At 35.3% G+C, this 25569-nt stretch overlaps 2 protein-coding genes and 1 pseudogene across 2 annotated transcripts; 1 reads left to right on the forward strand and 2 right to left on the reverse strand.

Annotated features, from left to right (window-relative positions):
* Positions 1-206: 206 nt before the first annotated feature.
* Positions 207-6309, forward strand: LOC114895343 (RNA demethylase ALKBH5-like). The gene is made up of 4 exons (XM_029222637.1): positions 207-285; positions 2495-2959; positions 3025-3119; positions 6277-6309. The coding sequence occupies exons 1-4, from the start codon at positions 207-209 to the stop codon at positions 6307-6309; spliced, it is 672 nt and encodes a 223-aa protein (XP_029078470.1).
* On the reverse strand, positions 1609-2462 carry LOC114895648 (annotated as a pseudogene).
* A 46-nt stretch (positions 6310-6355) lies between the features above and the next one.
* Positions 6356-22317, reverse strand: LOC114895344 (protein BEX4-like). The gene is made up of 2 exons (XM_029222639.1): positions 21860-22317; positions 6356-6383 (listed from the first exon to the last, which is right to left on the reverse strand). Exons 1-2 carry the CDS (start codon positions 22240-22242, stop codon positions 6356-6358), a joined length of 411 nt encoding a protein of 136 aa, XP_029078472.1. The 5' UTR covers positions 22243-22317.
* Positions 22318-25569: the final 3252 nt, after the last annotated feature.

Genomic DNA, 25569 nt, shown 5'->3' on the forward strand with positions numbered 1-25569 from the left:
TAAGCTATCAGCAAGTATATCAAAGGCAGATGATCTTTGAATTAAATGCTCTTCCCTTTCTACACAGGAATAATATTCAGTTCACTGAAACTAATTTTGTCTGGTTGATATTTTGCTGTATCACAAGGTCAAGTTTATTGACAAATAATTTATCTTACTGAGAGTCACTAAATTTGAAGCTGGATATCATTAAAATCAAGAATTGGATGACATCTGGTGTTGAAGAAGGAACAATATATGGGGAATATCAAACGTTGGATGAAAGTCCTTCTCTATTAAATAACTTCAAGAGCTTGAAATAAAAGTTTATAATTACAACTTTCAAAAATTTAAATTCAGAAGGCCAAAATGGACTACGGTGGCTTAAAACAATGTTATTAAATGTTTTTTTCTGGATTCAATGCAGTCAATGCACTAGAAGATTTTTTTTTTTTTAATGTGAATGTAATGACTTAAGGCAGGTTAGTTTTTATTAAATGTAGATGTTAGAGAGCCAATACACACACACACACACACACACACACACACACACACACACACACCCCTTAACAATATTAGAGTTGAGGGATATTAATATATTTTTTAAAATTTTCAAATTAATGACTAAATTGGCATAGAATCAAAAGAGAGTAAACATGTTTGCAAGTTTAAAAAATTTCATTTATTTTTTATTTTCATGGGGCTTGTAAAATATGAAAATTACTAATGCTATTTAAACATTTCCAGAAATAAATACATAGAATTTCATTTTACTTTTTTCTGTCATGGGTGGTTTGGTATTTCAATTATTTCTGACATGTTATATGCCAACTAATATCTTGCAAAACTTGCCTGGAATATTACACTTTCCTTAGGCTTTTTCATTTTGTTTTATTACTCATTTTCATTCCCCAAAGTATTTGACATCTATAGTGCTGTAACTGCAATTTAAAAGGAATCCATTTGTGACAATAAGAATAATAAATTCTTATATTTGAACAGAATTAAAACTTTAAAAGCATTTCCATTTCAAATAAATGTTTTATCCTATTGTTATAATGAAATATTTTATGTATTATAATTTTCTTCTGCCACAAGTAATTCTAATAAACCCAGGAATCTACATTATTGCTTTCAATTCAATTTTTTCATTGTTCTTTTTTATAAAATTTATTTTCTCCTACAAACAATTTGCCTGGTCTTTTTAAAATACATGTTGTCTCTTCCATATTTCTACCTTTCTACTATGGATAAGAAAAATATTATCCATAAGACTGTGTTTTTTCCCCCTTTCCTGTTGATTAGATGTTAGAAAGTGTGTGCTTTGTTTATTTTATTTATTTATTTATTTAAATCTATAGATCACCTACTATCTTCCCTTTCTCTAATTTTTTCATTGACCCAAAAAGTTATGTTATTTCCAACCAGAGGCATTGTTTTTGTTTTTGTTTTGTTTTGGGTTTTTTGTTGTTGTTGTTGTTCTGAATATGTTTATATTTAAATATGTCTCAGATAATAAAATAGAAAGAATGCTTCATCTGGTGCCAGAGTGGGAACAAAGTCTTTCTAAATTGTTGCCCCGGGCACTGTGGATTTCTGGCAGGGACTCTCTGGGCCTGTTGTCCTCATTCATTTTTTCCTAACTGCCTGGGGCTGCACTTTCTTTGGTAAGACTCTGCCTCTATGCCCTGAGTTGGGGCCTCTCCTCCTAGGGGCTGTTTGAGTGGTGCTTCTCTTGAGTTGGAAATTAACCAGTTTGGGTTCCCCAGGACCCACGGTCACACTCATTGTCTCTGGGTCAAACCTGGGTGCTGTGGCAGTGACAGTGTAGGTCCCTGGAAGCAGCAGCTGGAATTAATCTCCACGGTCACCTGAAGTGGCATCTTGGTTAATCCCACTGACAGAAATGACAGCGTCCGCAAGATTATTATACTTCTCATCCCGCACCATTCCCCTTATGCCTTGGTGTACCTGTTCCAAGAATTAAATTTGGGTTTCCCGATTACCCAGCCACTCGTGAGGTAACTTGTCGTGGAAACTTGTCACAACTCAGTTCCAGCGTGACCTCAGAACAATTGGTATGGATGTAAAGTCTTGCATTCCCTTGCTGAGAGAATACCAGGAAGCCCCACTGGCGATGCCATCTGGGAAGTAGTCCCCACAGTTCCAACCTTGGTGCATCCATCCATGTGCATAGGAGTAGACCTTGGTCACCTTCTGGAAAAGTGTGTCATCAGGCGTGGGGGTATTGGCAGTGCAGCAGAAACCTCGGACCCGTGCTCAAGAGACTTGTCATATGAGTAATTGGCCACCACTGCCCCTCCATGGAGATTGGCTGAAAGGACAAACTTGAAGGAGCGGATCCACTGGATCACTGCCTGGGTCTCGGGTTCCACCTGATTTTTCCAGTTGTCTGGAAGGGACAAGTGGTGGTTGGGGCCCCTGTTCTTCTCATTGTAGTAGATGTAGGTATTGAGATCCTTTCCCCCCTTCTTTCCAGACCAAGGGGAAACAAACTTCTTCAGCGAGGGCTACACGTACGGCACTCAGCTGCAGAAGTGCTGGCCAGGCCAGGAGCACCTCTACCCGTTGGACAACATGGACGAGATACCCGAGTGGGTGCACCAGCTGGTGATCCAGAAGATGGTGGAGCACCACGTCATACCCGCAGGCTTCGTCAACAGCACCGTCATCAAAGACTACCAGCCCGGCAGCCGCATCGTGTCTCACATAGACCCCACCCACATCTTCGAGTGCCCCATCATGTCTGTGTCCTTCTTCAGCGACTCCGTGCTCTGCTTCAGCTGCAAGTTCCAGTTCAAGCCTATCTGGGTGTCGGAGCCCGTGCTTTCCCTGCCCGTGCACAGGAGCAGCATGACTGTGCTCAGTGGATATGCTGCTGATGAAATCACTCACTGCATCCGGCCTCAGGACATCAAGGAGCACAGAGCAGTCACCATCCTCAGGAAAACAGGTTTAGGTTTACAGAAAGTTGTGAAGATAGCAGAGAGCTCTCTGTTCGTTCCCCCACCTGGACGAGATTAGATGCACTCCGGTTGGAAACAAAGTCCCTGAGCAGCTCCGTGTTACCACCCAGCTATGCCTCAGATCATCTGTCAGGAAAAAACAGGGACCCCGCTGTAGGTTTTTCCCTTTCATCACTTTAAATATTTCCTGCCACTCCCTTCTGGCTTGCAGAGTTTCAGCTGAAAGATCAGCTGTTAACTTTATGGGCATTCCCTTGTATGTTATTCGTTGTTTTTCCCTTGCTGCTTTTAATATTTTGTGTGTGTGTTTAATTTTTGATAGTTTGATTATTATGTGTCTTGGCGTCTTTCTCCTTGTATTTATCCTGTATGGGACTCTCTGTGTTTCCTGGACTTGATTAACTATTTCCTTACCCAAATTATGGAAGTTTTTGACTATAATCTCTTCAAATATTTTCTCAGTCCCTGTTTTTTTCTTCTGCTGCTGAGACCCATATATTTTGCATGTTCATGCATTTAATATTGTCTCAGAGGTCTCTGAGACTGTTCTCAATTCTTTTCTTTCTTTTTTCTTTATTCTTCTCTGCAGTAGTTATTTCCACTATTTTATCTTCCAGGTCATTTATCCGTTCTTCTGCCTCAGTTATTCTGCTATTGATCCCTTGAAGAGAATTTTTAATTTCATTTATTGTGTTGTTCATGATTGTTTGCTTGGTATTTAGTTCTTCTAGTTTCTTGTTAAACGTTTCTTGTATTTTCTCCATTCTATTGCCAAGATTTCAGATCATCTTTGCTATCATTATTCTGAATTCTTTTTCAGGTAGACTGCCTATTTCCTCTTCATTTGTTACATCTGGTGGGTTTTTACCTTGCTCCTTCATCTGCTGTGTGTTTCTTTGTCTTCTCATTTTGCTTAACTTACTGTGTTTGGGATCTTCTTTTCACAGGCTGCAGGTTCATAGTTCCTGTTGTTTTTGGTGTCTGTCCCCAGTGCCTAAGATTGTTTCAGTGGGTTGTGTAGGCTTCCTAGTGGAGGGAGCTAGTGCCTGTGTTCTGGTGGATAAAGCTGGATCTTGTCTTTCTGGTGGGCAGGGTCACATCTGGTGGTGTGTTTTGGAGTGTCTGTGACCTTAGTATGATTTTAGGCAACCTCTCTGCTAATGGGTGGGGTTGTGTTCCTGTTTTGCTATTTTTTTGTCATAGCGTGTCCAGCACTGTAGCTTGCTGGTCGTTGAGTGGAGCTGGGTCTTGGCCTTGAGATGGAGATCTCTGGGAGATTTTTGCTGTTTGATATTACATGGAGCTGGGAGGTCTCTGGTGGACCAATGTCCTGAACTTGGCTCTCCCACCTCAGAGGCACAGTCCTGACGACTGACTGGAGCACCAAGAGCCTGTCATCCACATGGCTCAGAATAAAAGAGAGAAGAAAAGAAAGTAAAATAAAATTTTTAAAAAGTTATTAAAATAAAACACAAAAAATAATTATTAAAAAAGTTTTTAAGTAATTTAAAAAAAAGAAAGAAAAATGAGAACAACCAAACCAAAAAACAAATCCACCAATGATAACAAGCGCTTAAAACTATAATAAAAAGTACCAAAATAAACAAACAAAAAATGGACAGACAGAACACTAAGACAAATGGTAAAAGGAAATCTATACAGACAAAATTACACACAGAAGCATATGTGTACACATTCACTAAAAGAGAAAAGGGAAATATATATATATATATATATATATCTCGTTGCTCCCAAAGTCCACCTCCTCAATTTGGGATGATTTGTTGTCTATTCTGGTATTCCACAGATGCAGGGTACATCAAGTGATTGTGGAGATTTAATCCGCTGCTCCTGAGGCTGCTGGGAGAGATTTCCCTTTCTCTTCTTTGTTCGCACAGTTCCTGGGATTCAGCTTTGGATTTGGCCACGCCTCTGCATGTAGCTCACCTCAGGGCATCTGTTCTTCGCTCAGACAGGACGGGTTTAAAGGAGCAGCTGCTTTGGGGGACTCTGGCTCACTCAGGCTGGGGGGAAGGTGGGCTATGGAGTGCAGGGTGAGCCTGCCACGACAGAGGCCTTTGTGATGTTGCACCAGTCTGAGGCATGCCATTTGTTCTCCTGGGGAAGTTGTCCCTGGACCACTGGACCCTGGCAGTGGTGGGCTGCACAGGCTCCCGGGAGGGGAGGTGTGGATAGTGACCTGTGCTTGCACACAGGTTTCTTGGTGGCGGCAGCAGCAGCCTTAGCATCTCATGCCCGTCTCTGCAGTCTGCGCTGATAGCTGAGGCTCGCACCTGTATCTGGAGCTCCTTTAAGCAGCCCTCTTAATACCCTGTCCTCGCGCACCAGGAAACAAAGAGGGAAGAAAAAGTTTCTTGTCTCTTCAGCAGCTCCAGACTTTTTCCCGGACTCCCTCCTGGCTAGCTGTGGCACACTAGCCCCCTACAGCCTGTGTTCATGCAGCCAGTCCCCTCCCTGGGATCCGACCTCAGAAGCCTGAGCCTCAGCTCCCAGCCCCTGCCTGGCCCGGCAGGTGAGCAGACAAGCCTCTGGGGCTGGTGAGTGCTGGTCGGCACTGATCCTCTGTGTGGGAATCTCTCCGCTTTGCCCTCACCCCCGTTGCTGCGCTCTCCTCCATGGCTCCGAAGCTCCCCCCCTCCACCACCCGCAGTCTCTGCCCATGAAGGGGCTTCCTAGTGTGTGGAAACCTTTCCTCTTCCACAGCTCCCTCCCACTGGTGCAGGTCCAGTCCCTATTCTTTTGTCTCTGTTTTTTCTTTTTTCTCTTGCCTTACTCAGGTACGTGGGGAGTTTCTTACCTTTTGGGAGGTCTGAGGTCTTCTGCCAGCGTTCAGTAGGTGTACTGTAGGAGTTGTTCCACATGTAGATGTATTTCTGATGTATTTGTGGGGAGGAAGATGATCTCCACATCTTACTCTTCTGCCATCTTGAAGCTCCTCCCTATTTTCTCTTGTAACTCAATTGTTTCTAAATGTCTCATCAACATTGCTGGAGAGGTTTGGTGGAAACAGACCAAATAATATATGATACAATTGGGACTGCTTGACCTTCAGTTAAAATGCTAATATCAACACTTGTTATATGCTACTTTCTTTCATGTTTCTTCTTTATGTTTTCTACTTCCTTTTGCTAATGTTTTCCCCCTTCAAACTGTCTTCTAAGCTGTCTCTGAGTTTATAATAATGCCCATTTCATCTGTGTTTTAAAATTTCATGACTATGCTCTACCTTATCTAGCTTACATGTTATATAGATATAAAATATTCTCTCCAATGTTCCTGTTATTTCCAGGGTGATTCTATTATTAACTCTAAAATTGATTAAAGGTCCTATATCATTCTCTTATGGTCAGCTTCAAAATTTGCTTTCCTTAAATGATTTGCATGTTTACTGAATATCTGCAAGTGAAAAAGTGTATGAAGTTATTTAAAAGGATAATTTCTTCAGTCTTTCATTTTAACTCTTTTAGGTCATTGAATGTAAGAATATAACTCACATATTGAGCAGTCTAGTTGGGATACATTATTGCATGATCTGTAACCACTAGTATAATATTTAATCAAAATTCTTCTTTAGTCAAATATTTTAGGAATAGTCTGCAATGTTTTTAAGTTCACCAATCAGAGCTAGACTTTCACGGCCATATAAATTTATACATATGGTCTTTCCTAGACTTGAAAGTCATGTAGCGTTTGTTATTGCTAAGGAATCCTGTTCCTATTGTTCTTTATATATTGTTTATTGTTTAATAATATTTGCACTTCACATTTTATTGTGGTACTTATTTGTCCTTTTTCCCTTCTGTAAATAACAGTGAGGTTTGAAATTTCTCAATCCTTACATGTACTTTGTGGAATTAAGCAATGAGAGACCATATTTTAATGTTTTACTGTGATGTTTGAATAGATATTCTCTGTTTCTCCCTTACATTATGTTTGTATATTTGCTGTCCAGTTTTAACTATCTTTACACTCTTGTTTTTCTCACATTTTTGTCCATGAGTAAATTCATGGCTTACCTTGTGACCCAATATTTCTAAAATTCTCATCAGTATGGCCTTATTAACCTTAATAAGGTTAATATATGAAAATATCAAATGTGTAAATCAAATTGGTACTTGGAACTGCTTGATATTGAGTTCAACTCATGACAAGCCAAAACTTGTTATTGCTGGGCTGCACCTCACAGACATACAAGGCCTGTGTTTGCCCAGCTTCAAGACCAAAGAGAGAGCCGGGAGTCAGCAACAGAGAAATCAATGGTTTAATGGGTGGGGGACCTTACACATCTGGAGCAAGGTCCTGGAGCAGCACCCCACCTTGTGCAGTGGAAGCCAGACAGGACATGGTAGCAGTCTTTGCTCCTGGGGGGAAGGGGAGATTACCAGTTATATGAGAATTGATAGCAAGTTGGCTCATTAGCTACCAGAGAAACCAGTAGAGGGGCACACACCTCACTGCCCCTCCAATAAGAACAATCACTAGCTGGGGCCTGGGGCAAGTACATAAGAAAGTCAGTCATGTGCATAGGGTATAAGTGAAGCAGGTACTATTCTGGCAGGGGATGTACAGTGAACAAGAGAACAGCCATCTTGAGTGGTCTGACCAAATGTACTATTTTCTTTCATATTTTGCTTTTTTTCTTTGTTTATATTTCCCTAATGTTAAAATTTTATGTCCCTATTCTTTATTATTGTTATTGATTAGTGTTTATACTACATAATCTAATTAAAAATAACATTATAAAACAGACTTATAAGGAAGTGAAATTTCTGTCTTGAGAACACTTGATATGGTAATTTTGGGAAGGACTTTTTTGATACAAACATATTCTGTGTATCCTCATGATTTTACCAAGGTAATTATTTTTGGAATTATCCTGAATGGTATAACACAACATGTCTTCCAAAATACCCCTGATAACGTCTACACCTATATGAGTGCTATATTCCCGCTGTTTGGTGAAGAATTAAGACAAAATTACTGCTGCTAAATATATACAGAGGAGAAAAAAATCCACCTTTGGATAGATTTTCTTTACTACGAGAAGGATCATGTAAATGTTTCTCTTAATTAAACAAAAGTAAAATAAAGGAATGTCCCATTATGTTATTTAAATATTGAAACCAAATCTTTTGTAATTTTATGAAGGCTGTAGTTCTCCAAGGTCCAATGGATTACAGAGAAAATAGATGATTTGAATAAGGAAAACAATGGCCTTCTAAGAGAGAAAGGGCAGTAACACAACCCTTGCTTTCTAGAATTTAAAGTTAATTAAAAAATCTTTCAGAAAAAACATGAGTCTTGTCATAAAATTCTCCTAGAAGGAATGAACACAAAAAGCACTAAAGTGTAACTGATCAGGACAAAAGACATGTTCTGATGTGATGACCTGGACTTTGCACATGTACCTATAGGTTGATTACAGAGGATTTGATTTTATATATCAGGTGGCTTACTCCATTCAGGACACGGATATTGTAGCATTGTTTCTGGCTTTCAAGAACACAGAATTAAGATAAAGTTATTAATGGATAGGTTAGGTGATGATGTAATAATACACAATCAGAAGCTCAATGGCTTAAAACAGGTTTTATAACTACATAGGCAATGCTGGTTGGTTGGGGCATCTGCTTATCTTAACCACTTAAAGGGTAGGCAGATAAAGTCCCTATGTCAACACATGCTATAATGACTTCCTCAGCAAAGGAACAAAATGATGGAAAATTATGCACCTCTTAAATGATTTCACTCAAAAGTGACAAATATTACTTATATTTCTCATATTTCATTGGCTAAAGCATGTCATATGGCCATGCTTAACTCTAAAAGTTCAGGAAATTCCAACCCTAGGTTGTGTCTTGAAGTAGAAAACCAGAAAGATTGGTGAACAGCACTGCTGATTCTTCAGCATTACACTGGTAGACATTTTATAGAAATTACTTGACATTTTGCCTATGATAGACACATAGTTGTCTAGACACCACTTAAGTCCCTTTACAGTGATATGATTCAGTGAAACTGGAAGAATAATCCAACAATTTAAAAATTCTGTTTCATTTTTGTGTTTAATTTACCACATTCTCCCTTTTGTCGCTATATTTTATTTCCTGTACACTTAATACCATATCACATAAAATAGACTATGGCATCAGGAACTATTTTAAGTGTTGTAAAAAATAAGCAAATAAAATAATTTAAAATAATGACTAAATTCACAAAGTCAGTTTGGGAAAATAATGATTGACATTGGAAACCTCTTTTTTCAAAGTGGCTAAATTGTTGTAGTCCAAATTGTTAATAAATTGTACACAGGAGTGGTAGGCTTAAAATACAAGGGTAATTATGTAGAGAATCAATAATGGAATCAAAATGATTCTTGTCATTTCACTGTTAAAAGACATTTTATTGTTAATACTATTCAGATTTTAATCTGCCCTATGACCAAGAGGTCCTTAACATTTCCCTCAGATTGACTAAACTTTGTACAGTCTTCCTGCCTCTAGACTTTGACTCTACTTTTCTTAGACATTTACCTTAAAAAGCTTGTAAATTATTTTTATGCATCTTTGAAATGTAAATTTTTTAAAAGCCTCTTGTCAGTTTTACAACCTAAGGATGTCTTTCAAGGACCTAGTAGCCATCCCTTTGAAAGGTAGTTATTAAAGATGGCTTCCCTGTTTCCCAGTGTCTCTGGGATGGTAAGAGTCTAATTTCTTTTAGAGCCCTACTCCAACTTGTAAAACCACCACCTATCATAACAACAGAAGACAGTTTACTTTTCCTTTAGGTAAATCCAATTAACAAAACTGGCTGCCCAGTGGTCTCCCTCTCACCCCAGAGTTTAACACTCCCTGTACTTTGTCCTTTCAGCAGAGTTGAGTTCAGACTTCCTTCTAGTTTCTCTAATTGTATTTCCTGTAAATACATTAGAATTTATTTTAAAACTACATTTAAGGTCAAGATAAGTTTACCCCAATAGTATGTATTTGTTAAAAAATAACCTATTAATAGTATTATTCTCAATGTGGTGATCTAGTGAGAAAATGTTTTCTTTGAATATCTCTTACATTTTCTAAAGTCCCAATAAGCCTCTCACCATCTCCCATTATAATATTTAAATGTACAATAGTTTAAATAGTTTGGATGTTTGGGTTTTCATTTTGTTAAAAAACAGTAAATTCTTCAAAATTAATTGTCATATACTTAGCATTATTGATTCATTTCCTTTATTTAAGGCATTTTCATTCTTGCAGGTCATTCTACCTGCTTTTATATCTTCAGATTTAACACAGAATGGTTTGGATGCTTAACATATAAATAAATGAAGGAATAAAAAAAACATCATTTATATAGTTATGCTTTAACCATATGGCAGCAGAGGTTTTTCAGAGTTTATAATGTCTGAAATAAAGATCATTAAAACATAAAGCTCTTCTGTCACATGTGAAGAATAAAATATTAACTATTAGCCAAAGTTAGATCATTGATTTCTTTCTGCTATTGACCACAGAAAGTCTACTGAAACCTCAGAAATTACTGTCAAACACTGATTCGCAGAATACTATCCAATTACACGGTAATTTATGTTACAAATAATATGATACAGTCTTTCCTTTAATACTAATCAATCTGTGTCTTTATTGATAAGCCATATGATTCATAATGAAAAATATATTCTCATTGATGCCATTATTACAAATCTGTGAGCTTTGGGGAGTGAAGAGGTGGTTTAATCTTACAGGTGTCTCCTAATACCACAATGACTAAAACTGTAGACATTAGAATTCTCTCTATTGTTGTTACTGTGTGGGCCAATAAATAAAACAGATTTTTTGCAAACTTGATTGCAGATCATTCAAATTTTAGCATGGAATGACTTCACCTTGAATTCAATTTGTCTCTGTAAATTTAGATTTACTCTTATTTAGGGCTTTACAAAATAAGCCCTCACTGAATATTAGAGTAAAAAGTTTTTATAATATTTTACAATGACTTTAATTTTTATATCATGTGGCATATTCAATATCATGGCAAGCACATGGTAAGCACAAATTTCCAAAAAATATTTTTTACCATAAACATCATCAATTAATTTTAACACACTTTTATTATAACCATGTCTATTTAGATTAATTAAATTTGATAAGCAAAGATTTTAATTCAAAAGTTAAAGTGTTTATTTTCATTGCACTGATGTTCATGCTCTCTGAAGAAGAGAATAGAGTTAAATATTTTAAATGAATCCTAAAAATCTTGTAGATAAATATTATCTTACTCTGACCCAAGGATAATGATATATTCTGATGTTTCATAAACTGCAGAATGATCCTTCCTTTAATAACAGAAATATATCAACTTCACTAAATTTTTCTTTGACATATTTGCTTCATTAAAACCTGTAAGATTTTGTAAAGAATTGATGTTCTGCTTCAAAATATTTAGCGTTTAATTCAAGCCAGACAAAATGATTATACAGAGGACTTCTTCTAAATCTATAAATAGGTAGGTTGTGAGTCAAGATTGGTGAGTCATATGAATGTTTCTAATCAGAAAACAACTCTTAATGATCACATACAATAGAGTCAATCCCTCCATAAACAGCATTTGAAACACAACCAGAAAATCGTTACCTCATGAAAGCATTGTGAAGATTTTTGGCTGTAAAATGATCTATGAAAAGATAGGAAAATTAGAATGCTTTTATGTATAATCTCATATTTACATAGAAATATGAGACTAGAATAGTGTTTATAAATAAAAGAAAAAATAAAGAGTAAGATGTCTAAAATTTAGAGAGAAAGATAAGTCTTCCCAATAACACAGAATGAGATGAACTAAAGAGATGAATTATAATGATCTAGTACAATGTGAAACTTTTTTATTACCTATTGCAATATTAACTAAAATTAATGCAGGATGCTTATTCTGTGATCATCTCATTTAAGCCTATGAAATCTTCAACTTTAGGATTATATAACCTAAGCACTAGAAGGGATGTAGACCCTAAATTTCTTCTGTCACATTTATTTATGACCATAAACCCTCTTGATTAATCCCTCAGGAAATTTATGTCAACAAGATAATTCGTTCCACTTCAGTGTCTTCTAAAATCATGATAAAGTTCGTTAATATATAGAGTTCAACTCTGTCTTCTAATGCCATTCTCTCCTATGACACAGGTATAGTGCTTACCAAATATGGCACTCCATAGTTAACATTTCCTAGCGTCCTCAAAGTTTGATATAGCTGTGTGACTACTCTGGCCAATGAGCTGTGGGCAGAAAAAAAATAGTATGTCCCTTTTGGGCCAATGCATGGAAGAGTCAGAGCATGATTTTCCAACTCTCTCCCTCTGCTCTAAGCACCTAAAGATCACATGTTTCAGATGGGTGTCTACAAAATGGTAGAGAGCATCTATCAGCAGGAGTACTTGAATGACCACATGGAGCAGAGCCCTCATAGACATGAACTGACAAGTATTGGATCAATTAATCATTTTTGGGGGTTAAGCTACTGAGACTTTCAGGCTTTTTGCTGTTGTAGCATATCTGAGCATATCCTAACCTATCCTACAATCTCTTGCCTAAGGCATTTGCTGGAACCTCAGAAATGAAGTCTAATATTTTTTCCATGTGGGGTTCAGTCAGGTAATTGGGGACAATGACCTCCCTAAGTGTCATGTTCTAGATAAGCAATGTTAAAACAATAGTCAGATCTGCTAAGTGATGTTGTCATAACAAACAACTCCCAAATTTCAGTGTTTGCAACTACAAAAATTTATTTCTCTCCCAGCACCTGTCAGTTTGGCTGCAGGGTGGCAGTGGCTCTGATGCATAGGTCTTTTTCAATGAAAGAGAAACCCTTTAGGGACTGTATGGATGAAAGACAAAAACATTGGGGAAGCACACACAGGTTTTGACGTTTTTGCTCAGGGTTAGTACTTGTCACTTGCACAAGTTGCTTTCAGAGACAAATGGTCAGTTCTGGAGTAAATGGAATATGAAGTTTAATCACTTCACAAGGAGAGGTAAAAATAATAATAATAATAATTGGGAGCAATAAGAAAATATGCAACCTTTAGTTTCTTTAATTATTTGCTTCTATAGACATTGCCAAATATTATACTTGGAACATGGTTGTAAATGTCTTGAGTCAATGGCTTTTATCTCTCAACATTCTGCTTACTCCAATATTATTGTTCCTTAACAATTTGCCTCTGAAAAATGTATTTTTGCATCCATTGTATTTAGAGTTACTCTTGCCAGAGAAGAGTAGAATATGCCTTAAAATTCACTCCTTCTGGACTATACATTGTCTTTTAATGAAATTTAAGATACATTAACTTTTTAATCACCTAGATCATATTATATTACTGACACATGTAATTATAAGTTCAACTTAAAAGCCTAATATTTTATATTGTCCTCATACTGTTTTTCTGCATTTAAATCATTAAACCTTAAGAACAGAATGTAGTTTTTATTCATATTAAATTGTATCTAGTTAGATTGAACCCATTTACCCAGACTGTTCAGATTTTTTGGCATCATGATTTTGTCATCCAATATATCCCTCTTAATTTTGAATCATAGCCTTTCTGGCCATTCCCTTGAACCCTAAGTTTGGTAGGAATACAAAACTGAAGATTGTACAAATGTTCCTATCATAGAAAATTCTCTAAAAGATGACATCAGTCAAATGTTGTCTCAGAATGTTTTAGACATGGTTCCCCAAATACAGATGCTTTTCTACATCTGGCATATAAGTGAAAAACTGAACAAAAGAAAGACAGAAATTTGGCTTACTATTAAAGCTAGATGCCCCAGACATAACACATTTCCTTGTCTCCGTGATGAATTCTGGATATGTCTTTTTTATAAACCTGTTGGAACAGGGAGGGATGTAAAGAAAATAATTATGGTTTAGAGATACATATAGCACTTTAGTGATAACTTCTGTGCACTTTTGTTTATGGAATATGGTAATAATCTCATCTAATTTTCCATGAGTAGCCAATTATCTGAGTGTCACTCACAGAATAGTCCATGATTTTCCACTGATTTATGATATTTTCTTGCCATCTTTGTCATTATACTGTAATCTAGGTAGAAGGAGGCACATATTAACAGATTGTAAGAATCAAAATGTGAACTTCTTGGGTGAGGGGGCATTGTTCTGTTAACCACACTTTTATAAACCTGTTCAAGTTTATTCACATTGCTTTATGTGATTACTTTTTTAAATTAGTCAAGAGAATAAAGGTAAAAAAATATGGAATCCTACTGTTTTTTTGTAATTATTTATATAATTATGTTTATTGACACTTCGTGTGTGTGTGTGTGTGTGTGTGTGTGTGTGTGTGTGTGTGTTTAAATTACTGTCTGGTGCCAGCTCTTTTCAGCTTGATAAAGTTCCTTTTGTATTTCTTGTAAGACAAATTCAACTAGTAACAGATTCTCTCACCTTTTGTTTATCTGGGGAAGTCTTTATTTAGCCTTCATTTGCATGGATCTTTGAGCTATCCTTCTTGGAGTTTGATGAGCTTCTTAGATATGTAAATTATTTTTCAATAAATTTGGGTAGTTTTCAGCTATTGTTTTTTTGAATATTTTTCTTCTCTTTTAGTCTCTCTCCTCTCTTTCTGATACTACCATTGAGTGTATTTTGGCATGCTTAATGGTGTCCCAAATTTTCCTGAGGCTCTCCTCATTTATCTTCATTCATTTTTTTCCCATCTTTTTTTTGTATCTTCAGTTCACTTACTCTTTCTTCTGTCAATTAATAGCTACTTAAAAGCCTCCCAGTGATTTTATTTTTCATTTCAGTTATTTACTTTTCAACTCCAGAATTTCATTTGTTCTTTTTTCTGATTTCAATATCTTTATTGATATTCGCCATTTTATGTGACACTGTCATCATACTTTGATTTATTTCTTTAATCATAGTTCCATTAATTCCATAAAATGGCTTATAATAGTCATCTTGAAGATTTTTTTCTAATAAATCTGGACATCTGCTTATGCTCATAGGAAATTTCTGTTACCTTTACAGCATATAGGTTAAATATTCCTGTTTCTTAGCATGTCTCATATTTTTTTGTTAGAAACTAAACATTTTAGATGTATATTTTAGCAACTCTGGGTACTGGCCCCACCATTCCTCCAGTCTTGTTATTGTTTTGTTTATTACATTAGTGACTCACTGGATTATTTTGATGAAGTCTATTTCTCCTCACACAGAGTTGATCCTTAGTAGGGCACAGTTTTGGGTATGCTCACAGTCATCCTGAGATAACAGTGATTTTGGTAGGGATCTCTTCTTTTCTTTCCCTGACTGCGTTCACCTGCTAAATTCCACAAATGATGATAGTTCCTTTGGGAGGACATTGGGAACTATGTATTTCATGACCTGCTTTCCCCTTACATCCAAGGCTCTTGAGCTTGGCATGGAGACAATGGCAAACTTCTCACTGAGTGATGCCCACCTGCTAGAAGCAAAGCACTTGATGGGGGGTTGAAGTGGGAAGCCTCTCAGCTTATCTCCCTTGGCGTGGAATCACTGTCTCATGAGCTGAGGCAAGGATGATCAGGGTCCCAGTATTCAAAATGGTGAAATGCCTAAAACAGGGTTTCCATTCCATGAGTGGTGGCTGGGCAGAAAAAGTGAGCCCTGCTTCTCCATTGTATTCACCGGGATTTAGCCTCAGCAACAGATAAGACAATTGAGAAATGGGGCGATAGGGAGCTCTGTGTTCTTGTCTACAGCAGTCAGGAGTGGATGCTGTGCCTCCCTGGCCAAGGAGGTGGGGAGGAGAAGATTACTCTTTGTTCAGCTACCACAGACTCTTATCTTTCTTACCAAGTTTTCATAGATTTTCTTGATTAGATGTTTCTTCACTAACCAGCTGCTCTTAAAACCACTTCCAGAGGCTTAAATTATTGTTTTTCCAGAGTTTACACCAGTTTCACTGAGTAATCAGTCAGCAGAACTACTTATGCTTTCATGCCAGAAGTTTATCTCCATGTATTTTAAAATAGTTTTAACCATATTTGATAGTTTTCTCTCTCTCAGTCTATCTGTCTCTGTTTCTCTCTGTCACTGTCTCTCTCTGTATATTTCCCTATAGTTTTTCCTCTCTTTCTTTACCTCTTTTTGTTTTTCTTAAATTATATAGAGAGGAAATTTTGTTGACATATTCTGTCCTTCCATAAGACACAGTCCCAAAGCAGGTAGTATATGGGTGGATAATTGTTTCTGTACCTTGCTAATATAGGTGATTTATAAAAAGGAATGAAAAAGAAAGAGAAAGAATGAAAACAAGAAAGAAAGAAAGAGTAAGAGAAGAAGAAGGGAAGAAAGAAAGAAAGAAAAATAGAAAAGGGGTGAGAGAGGGAGCCAAGGAGAAGAAAGGAAGGGAGAAAGACCAAATGCCAGTGGGAAATTTTAGTCATCCTTTCATTTAAAAAATGTGTCTACTTTCCCTAGTGCCCTCACTAAAGAACTTCCAGACACAAGTCAGTGCCAGTGTTTTATTTGTCTTCATTTTATGGATGTGGGAAACTCACTCTATGCTCCAATTTCATAAAGCCTTTCTGGTTCTATTTGTCTATGTCATTTAGAACATTTAATTCCTGTTACCTAACAGAATGAAATTGCTTGAATATCTCTGTTGGATCCCAGAGACCAACAGTCATGCAAACTCAACCTCAAGTAACATTCTGCTTCTGTTCCATAAGTTATTTATCTAGCCTTCAGTAGAGTTGCATGTCTTTTAGTTTGCTCATTTTTATATTTTCTTGACAACCTATATGTGGAGAAGTTAGGAAATTTCACAACTAAATGTAACATACATTTTGCTGTTAAGTGATAATTTCATCTCTCCTTCGATTTTAATATATATAATTTAGTTTTTTTAAAAAAAACACAAACTTGTTTTTCAATCTTAATATATATGATCTACTAAGGGAAAATAAAACATCATAGGCATTTTAGAATTTTATGTGCTTACATTTCCTTCTCTGTGGGATTTTATACCACTTTTGAGGATTTTTTTTCTGTTTTTGATGATTTATTTTCTTTCCCATAAACTGCCTCAAATAGAGATAATTCACTGACAAATTTTCTAGCACATTACTCAACTTTTTCTTTAATCTACCTCAAATCCAGTGGCCCACATCTCTTCATTTCAGTTTCCTACTGTGCTCACTTTACTCCTGCACTCGTATCATTAAAATGGTCATTCATTTGCCATCAAAACCCTTTTACTGATGTAACTAACTCAAACTGTACACCCCTTTAACTCATATAACTCCCTTCTCTACTCCAAACATCTATTCATCAGCTTTCTTAGGGGCTGTCGTATTCAATAACTCCTACAATTCCACTTTTCCACACACCAAGTTTAGAGTAATTAACACGCTCAAAAATTTTATTCAAATTCTGAAGTGTCTGTTATATCTACTATTTTAATTATATTTCCAATGACACTGTCTTAAAATAGAAACTCATTCCTTCTTCTTTCCCTATTGAACAATCAAGACTTCTTGCCTTAAAATATTTTCTGTCAAAATATCTTCCACAATTTTGATAAAGTGGATAAAGCCATGGAAATCCTAACAGTATTAAATGATCTTAAATTTTAACTGCTTTACTCAGATTATCTTTTTAAATCCTCTCTGTAACCCCATGTGATACACGGCATTCTTAAAACCATGTTCAAGGTGAGGAAATAAAAGTTCATAAAGAATTAAGTAACTTGCCTAAAATCATAAAGATGAAACTAATTGTTAAGGTCTTTGAGCTATCTTCTGTCACATCAACTACAAAGCTTCTCAGCCACAATAAAATATTTACACTGGTGTCCTTTGTATAATTTGATTTGTATTTATTTTAATCCTTTATTATATTCTGCTTTATAGTAAAACTATATGTGGACATGAATTCACTATCCTTTTAGACTCTAATGGATAAGGGTGGAAATCATGTCTTAATTGTTTACCCAGTGTATATTAAAATGATTTGATGTGGTTAGAGTCACTCAGTAAGAGTTAAATGATTCTTTAGCATTAAAGACATTTTGAAACTATTGTTAATTAGTAGCTTAAGTTATTTTCTAGTTTTGCACTAGTTGACTAACATTTTCCTTCATTTGGGAGAGACATTAACTTCATCATCTTGGCCTATTTTTAATTGTGTAATTATGAACTCCCTGCCCAAATCTAGCCTGAAGCTTTGGTTGTTTAAATATGTTTTGTAGCTTTCCCTAAAGGACTGTTAAACAGGCATCCCTGAATTAACCATTATTCAGTGATGGGTAAAGACATGTGCAAGGGCTTATGCCTTATTCTTGTACTCACTGTAAGGATTTTTTAAAATATCTATACTTAGGAAAATTATCTAATTGCATATTCTATATCTGTTTATCAATTTATCCATCTACCTTTTTAACTTCCCTGATTAGCTAGTATCTCATCTGTCTACTAATTATCCATATGTTTGATAAATGATTGATCAATCTATGATTTACCTATCTTTCTAAGAATGAGTGTAAAAGTACATGACTATTAAAATAAAATAAATATATATAGTAATTATTTTTTCTCACTTAAGTTGAAATGGTAGGGAGCTCCCATTCCATTCATTATGAACCCAGCCCTAAAGTCATTAGAGCTTCCAGGAGTTATATTTCCTTCTAGAATATTTGATTAGAGCTCTCTTGTTTCAAGCAGTCACTGTTGATAGGCTAGCTATATAAGCCTGTGTGATCCTTTTAAAAGGAAGGAAGCCTCATTAGACTGTGCTCATAGGGGGTGGGAAGTTTTACTGATACCTGAAGCCCTAGGGTCTAGGGGCCAACTTCTCCAGGTGAAATTTTTCTCTGAGATCTTTTTTCTCTACGAGATTCTGCATGGGAATAGGGTTTATGGGACTCATTGCTCAAAATATATACAAAGTTGTGGATTATTCTAAATTCTTGCTGCATACTTGAAAACCAACCATTTTTCAAGGAAGTATCTACATTTAGTCTTCCATTAACTTCCCTCTATCATTTCCAATCTGGGAAATTCTATCTATTTTTTCTTCAAAGGACTTAGAAACATAATGTTGATCTTTCCTCAGGGGAGATCAGAGTAGATGAATTGGATGCTCAGATAAACTAGCTCTTTTTTGTCTTATGTAATCATCCTCTTACATGTGTACACATTAATGTATTTATTCATATGTCATTTTGAACAAATTAATACATTCATCAATAATGTCTATCACGTAGTATGTATGTATGAGTGTTTACGTATGTATGTATATGTGTTACATATAGTATTTTGTGGAGATTTAGTTGCTCTAGACAGAGAAGGAACTAAAGCACTTATCATCAAGAGAGTAAATGTATATTATAGATTACTGTATCAGAGTGGACAAAGAGAGTGAAGAAAATAAGGGAAGTGGTTATCAAGAAAAAGTGGAGGAGTCATATGATAGTTCCACTTTTAGTTCTTTGAGAAACCTTTATACTGTTTTCCACAGTGGCTGGCTACCATATAATCCAGTAATTCCATTCCTGGTACATATTTGAAAAAAACAAAACACTAAATTTGAGAAGATACATGCACCCCAATGTTCATAACAGCACTATTTACAATAGCTAAAATATGGAAGCAACCTAACTGTTCATCAGCAGATGAATGGATAAAGAAGATGTGCCATATATTTACAATGGAATACTATTCAGCCAGAAAAAAAACAAATTTTTGCCATTTTGCAACAACTGAGTGGGCTTGGAAAGCATTATGTTAAGTGAAATAAGTCAGAGAAAGAGAAATACTCTATGATGTCACTTATATATGGAATCTAAAAAATACAACAATAATGACTATAACAAAAAAAGAAGCAGGCTCACAAATAGAGAGAACAAACTAGTAGTTACCAGTTGAGGGGGCAATATCAGAGTGAGGGAGTGGGAGGTACAAACTCTTGGGTAGGTTACAAGGATGTATTCTACAACACAGGGAATATATCCAACATTTTGTAATGATTGTAAATGGAGTGTAACCTTTAAAATTATATAAAATTTAAAAAAATTAAAAAAAATCAGAGGAAGATGCTAAATGTTACAGTGGAGAGGATGGTGATTGGAATTTTGGTGATGTAGATAGCAGTTTATAAAATAGTGGCAATCAAAGCAAAACAGTAATACTAATATTACAACAAAGAGAAAAGGTGGCTCTAGCCTTGAAAAAACGATTGAGTACTTAAAAGTTGAGTTTGGGAAACCACCAGCATTGGGCAAGCATATACACATGTATTTAGTAAAAGCATCATTGCCAGTGAAATGAATATTTGGAATTGGTATATAGGAGTATCAAATCAGTCTGAGCTGGAGAGAAAAGAAACTTCAAGGCCTTTGATTTTTAAACCAAATATATAAGATTTATATGTGTGTATATGTCATATGCTTATTTGTATTACTGTTCTATTGCTGGATAAAAAAAAATCTGCCACAAACTCAGCAGCTTAGCACAAATTTATCTCACTGTTTCTGTAGTTCAGAAGTCCAGGCACAACTTAACTTGGTTCTCTGCCCAGGGTGTCTCAGGCTTAAGGTAAGGTGTTGACCAGGTCTTGGGGTCTCACGTGAGCTCATTCAATTAGTTAGCAGAATTCAGTCCCTTACATCTATAAAACTCATGGCAACTTCCATATCTTCAAGATGAACAGGAGAAAATCTCAATTATTCTTTGAATATCTTCTTTTTATTTAAGTAATCTCAGCTGATTAAATCAGACTATCTAGTTAATATCCCTTTTGATTAACTCCAAATCAAATGATTTGTCATTTTAATTACATAGTAAAATTCCTTTTGCCATGTAACATAACATAAGCATGGTGTGAGAATCACCTTATTCACAAGATCTCTGTGAATCCAAGGGAGGGAATTATGCAAGGCCTTTTCTCCAAAAGTTGGTGATCTTGCTGGCTCTTTTAGAATTCTGTCTGCCACGCTCTGATTGCCTCTTGTTGTAGACACTCTCAATGCCCCTCTCATATCTCTCAGAATTCACCATTATTCTACTACCTGCAGATAGTGTCCTACAGCAAGCACTTTTTCTGCCAGGTTTCTACCTTTAGGTCCACTTATTGGGTAGATTAGAATTCCTAGGAGTTAGCACCCTCAGTTGCTGCTCTCAGTGAATGATGAATGGGAGTTAAACTACAAATACTAACATTTCTGTGGTCCTCAAATATAAATAATCAATGTTTCATACAATCTTCCTGAATTCTTAAAGATGTTGAACACTAGATGTCCACAGAGATAACTTCATTATTAACATTACACCCTGAACAGGTTTTCTTCTCTTTCCTGTCTCATCTTTCCACTCCTCTCATGGGTTTCTTGAGATCATAGACCAAACAATCTACTTGCCTTAAAATTCTGATTCTAGGTCTTCTTCTGAATGTAACCAACCTACTTCAGTGAACTAAGACTTAAATTGCATTGACCACATTGAAAAATAATATATATATATGTATTTAATATACACTGTAGTATATTATATCTATGTATATACTCATATATACTTACATGAGTATACATGTATATACTCATGATTTTTCTGAACCAGCATTTTTCTTCATGTGTCCCAAATTTCTATAACATGTATTCTTTTTTTTTCCTTTGTAAACTGCTTTATTAATTTCATATTATGAAAAGAATAATTTTCCTATAACTGGATGAAATTGCCCTGATGACAGAAAGTTTTACAGAGACAAAGCAATATTCAATTAGAAACTGGTAAGTGGAAACACCAAAATGTTTACAGAAAAAGTAAATCAGAAAAACTACAAGCATGTAGAGCAGAGGCCACATTACTAACCTCAGGGATAATCTTAGGATTGAAGATATAAGGCAAAACTCATAATGATTGTCAGGTTCAGGAGTTTGGTAGCGCAAATGAGGCCTCATTTGCTGCTTCTTAGTCTTTCTCCTGATTTCCATCATCTGCCCTACGTGCTTTTCTGCATCATCCCCCACTTCATTGTGATCAATATGCCTGCTGGGTATGGCCCATCGAAAATTAGGGACAAGTCGTCTAATCCGTCCCAACCTGACATTTCCTCCAGGCTTCTGGCCTCTACCCCCTCCTAAATCGCGTAATTCCTCTCCATTCTGCAAAGGGGCCTGGTCCCCACCTTCCCTTTCCTGTAGGGTATTTTCCATGTTGAGATTTTTTACTGCTTGTTCCTCTTTGGACGCCATTGCTCCTGGGCCTATCCTCGCGGTCTCCTGCCCCTCCCGATTCTTGCTGCAAGTGCGCCGCCGCGACACTTCGACTCGCAGACCTGCTCCTCCCGCGCCTCTTACTTTTGGGGGCCGCCCCCGCCCCGCACTCCCGCAGGGACCGAGAAGACAGCGAGCGACAGCTTGGTCTACCGTTAGAGCGCGGCGTGCGCCAGTCGGCGCTGTAACACGTATTCTTAATACAACTTTTTATATCAGGTTTGACTATCAGTATACACCTAATTATCAAAATAAATATTCTATTTACTGAAAGTCTACACAAAACTAATATTCCCATCATATTAAATTAGTATCACACATTTCACCATTTCAATAAGCAGTACATAACGGTATTAAACAAAATGTACTTTCGCACATAAATAGTTTACATAAATTTTGCTACTAACTTTATCTTCTGCTCCTCATAGGCTAGAATTTTATTGTATCTATGTACTATTGATTAAATATTTATTCTTTTTGTAATAAATACATCAATTCATATATTTCCTTACCACATATATTCCTCCCTTACAAAAATGTATTAATTTTGTTGTTTCTTAGCATCATTTATTTATAACCTAAGATGATACACTTCTCCCATTTCTTAGTTATTGGACATCATTTATGAATCATCTTTCTGGTGATTAAAGAATTGTCTAGACAGAGTTGTTATATGAAATAATCATAACACAAATTGCATTTATAAATTGGTTATAAATTAATACTTAAACAAGAACAGTTTGAATGGATACAAATAAAGAATATTCATCATTATCATATATTTATCAAAAACATTTGAGCATCTACAACATGTAAGACACCAAACACTACATTTTTGTTTTTCAGTTATTGGAACAATAAAGAAATCTATGTGAGAATATTTTATTGATTAGAATTACTTTTGTATGTGTAATATAGAGCACTTTCTGATATTTTGCCTTACAGATACAAGAAAAAAAACTAATTATCAGGTAAAGCTATTGAATATTTGATAAAAATTTGTTATTTAGTATAAGAATACACTACTATGTTGTTGGACTATTTCCTATTTCACTTGGTAAGAAAAAATTTGGACAAGAGAATCTTACTATTTGTTTCAGAATTCAAATAAAATTAGGTTAAAACGAATATTTATAGTTACAGTACTATTAGATGATAGAATTTAATCATGCTGCTGGTTTCAAACTACCATTTTGTAGCTTAAAGTAAGAGTAGTATAGTTAGTGCATAAAAGTAAATATTTTTCATTCACATATGCAATATAGATGTATATAAATACCTATATACTATGAGTTTACACACAGTTATTACAATATTTGAAAAGTAACTTGATATTTATAAACTATCACCATTTCAAATTTCCTTGTTTGTATAATTTAGGGATATATTCTTTGCTTCTGATTCTACCATATATCATAGGTACATATAATATTTTCTTTATTTTTTAAAATGAAGATATATAAATTCTCATAATCCAGGTAAATGAGGAGATCATTGTACATTTCCTTTCAGACATGTTTTATGGAAAGCAGAGGAAGCATTAAATCTATATGTGCTGTACCATTTCTAACTCCTTTTTAGAGCACAGATTTTAAGAGTTGTCTGTTCTCACTGTGTTTAATTTCTCTTGTACAATTCTGTGTTTCTCCTTTAATAACTTATTTGGAATTTTATTGATATATAATATACATACAGGAAAGTGCAGAAATCTTAAGTGTAGAGCTTGAGAAATTTTCAAAGAGTGAACAAACCTGTATAATAATCACAAAGTTCAAGAAGCAGATTGTTACGGGAGTGCCAGAGCTCTTTTATGACAGTCACTTCCTTTCCACCAAGGCAAATCATTGTCCTGACTTCTGTCCCCATGGATTAATTCTGCATATTTTTGAAGATACCAAGTAGTATGTAAATGGACATACAGTGCATATTCCTGGCTTCTTTTACTTTACACCACCTTGTTGCGTGTAGATGTAGTTAATTCATTTACTTTGTTGTTTACTATTCAACTGTATAAACATACCACACTTTCTTTACCCACTCTACTGTTGATGGATTTTTTGCTTCTTTATTTTGGGGTTTTTTTGAGATCTAGTATGAATAGTGACACTATACAAATTCTGAAATATTTGGTGTAGGATAAATATATGCTCAGATTTATTACATACTGCCTGCTTTCCAAAGTGGTTGTACTAATCTAAGCTTAACTGAGCAGTGTGTGAGAACTCTATTTGCACTGCATTCTTGCAAACACCTAATACTTACTGTCTTTCATGTTAGCAATCCTGGTGGGTTTGTAGTGGTATTACACTATGATTTTAATTTGCATTTCTTTGGTGCTTAATGAAATGGAGTACTTTTTTTTTTTTATTTTAATGGCATGTATTGTTTTCTTTCTAGTTGTACAAGGAATACATGTTCACTGCAGACAACTAGAAATACATAAATGCATAAAGTAAAAATTAACAATCACCCATAATTTCCACCCTCCAGAGATAATTATCACAAGCATTTTGATGCATTTCCCAGGGCGTGATTTTCTTATGACTCTTAGCCATTTGGATATCCTCTTTGGTGAAATATTCTTGAAGACATTTTGTAAAATTGACAAACTGATTCTACAATTAATATGTACATTTAAGTGGCAAGATGAATCAAAACAATCCCCACAAACTAAGAAAGAAAGGAAGAGAAAAAAGGAGAAGGGAAGGAAAAGAAAGAAAAAATAAGGATAAAAAGAAGAAAGCTAGAGATCAAGACACATTATAAACTGTACTAATTAAGATAATGTTTTACTGATAGGATAGACATACAGACCAACATTACACAACAGAGAGTACAGAAATACTATACTTATATGGTTACCTGATCTATTACAAAATCTCAGTGTAGATTAGTGATGAAAAAATGATCGTTTTTAATTAAATTGTGTTTGTTCAGTTGAGTATCAATATTAAAAAATAAATTTCAACCTCTAAATCATAAAAATATAAAAAATTAACTACAGACAGATGTATATCTAAAAATAAATATTAAAACAATAAAATTTTTAGGAGAAAATATTACTGAATGTTTTCAAAACTTTGCAATAAGCAATGCTTTCTTAAACAGTGCACCATAGAGGAAAACAAATCAATAAATTAAACTACCTTAAAATTAAAAATTTTGTTCATGAAAACAAACCATTAAGAGATTAAAAATTAAAAAAAAAACATTAAAAAGCATAGTAGAAGATACTTGCAATACTTACATGTGACAAAGGATTCATATCCAGAACATATAATGAACTCCTATTAAATAATAAGTGAA

This window comes from Monodon monoceros, unplaced genomic scaffold (assembly GCF_005190385.1).
Source record: "Monodon monoceros isolate NGI ecotype Baffin Bay Population unplaced genomic scaffold, NGI_Narwhal_1 Super_Scaffold_14, whole genome shotgun sequence".
Classification (NCBI taxonomy): Eukaryota; Metazoa; Chordata; class Mammalia; order Artiodactyla; family Monodontidae; genus Monodon; species Monodon monoceros.

What these genes read in the sequence shown, in the direction of transcription:
- LOC114895343 (XM_029222637.1), top strand. Translation starts at nt 207, where the DNA reads ATGACATCTGGTGTTGAAGAAGGAACAATATATGGGGAATATCAAACG. An exon ending in TCCTTCTCTATTAAATAACT is followed by an intron (nt 286 to 2,494) that starts TCAAGAGCTTGA and finishes AAGGGGAAACAA; the next exon opens with ACTTCTTCAGCGAGGGCTAC. An exon ending in CCTCAGGAAAACAGGTTTAG is followed by an intron (nt 2,960 to 3,024) that starts GTTTACAGAAAG and finishes GGACGAGATTAG; the next exon opens with ATGCACTCCGGTTGGAAACA.
- LOC114895344 (XM_029222639.1), bottom strand. Translation starts at nt 22,242, where the DNA reads ATGGCGTCCAAAGAGGAACAAGCAGTAAAAAATCTCAACATGGAAAAT. An exon ending in ATCCTAAGATTATCCCTGAG is followed by an intron (nt 6,384 to 21,859) that starts GTTAGTAATGTG and finishes TTTCACTTGCAG; the next exon opens with ATATTCAGTAAACATGCAAA.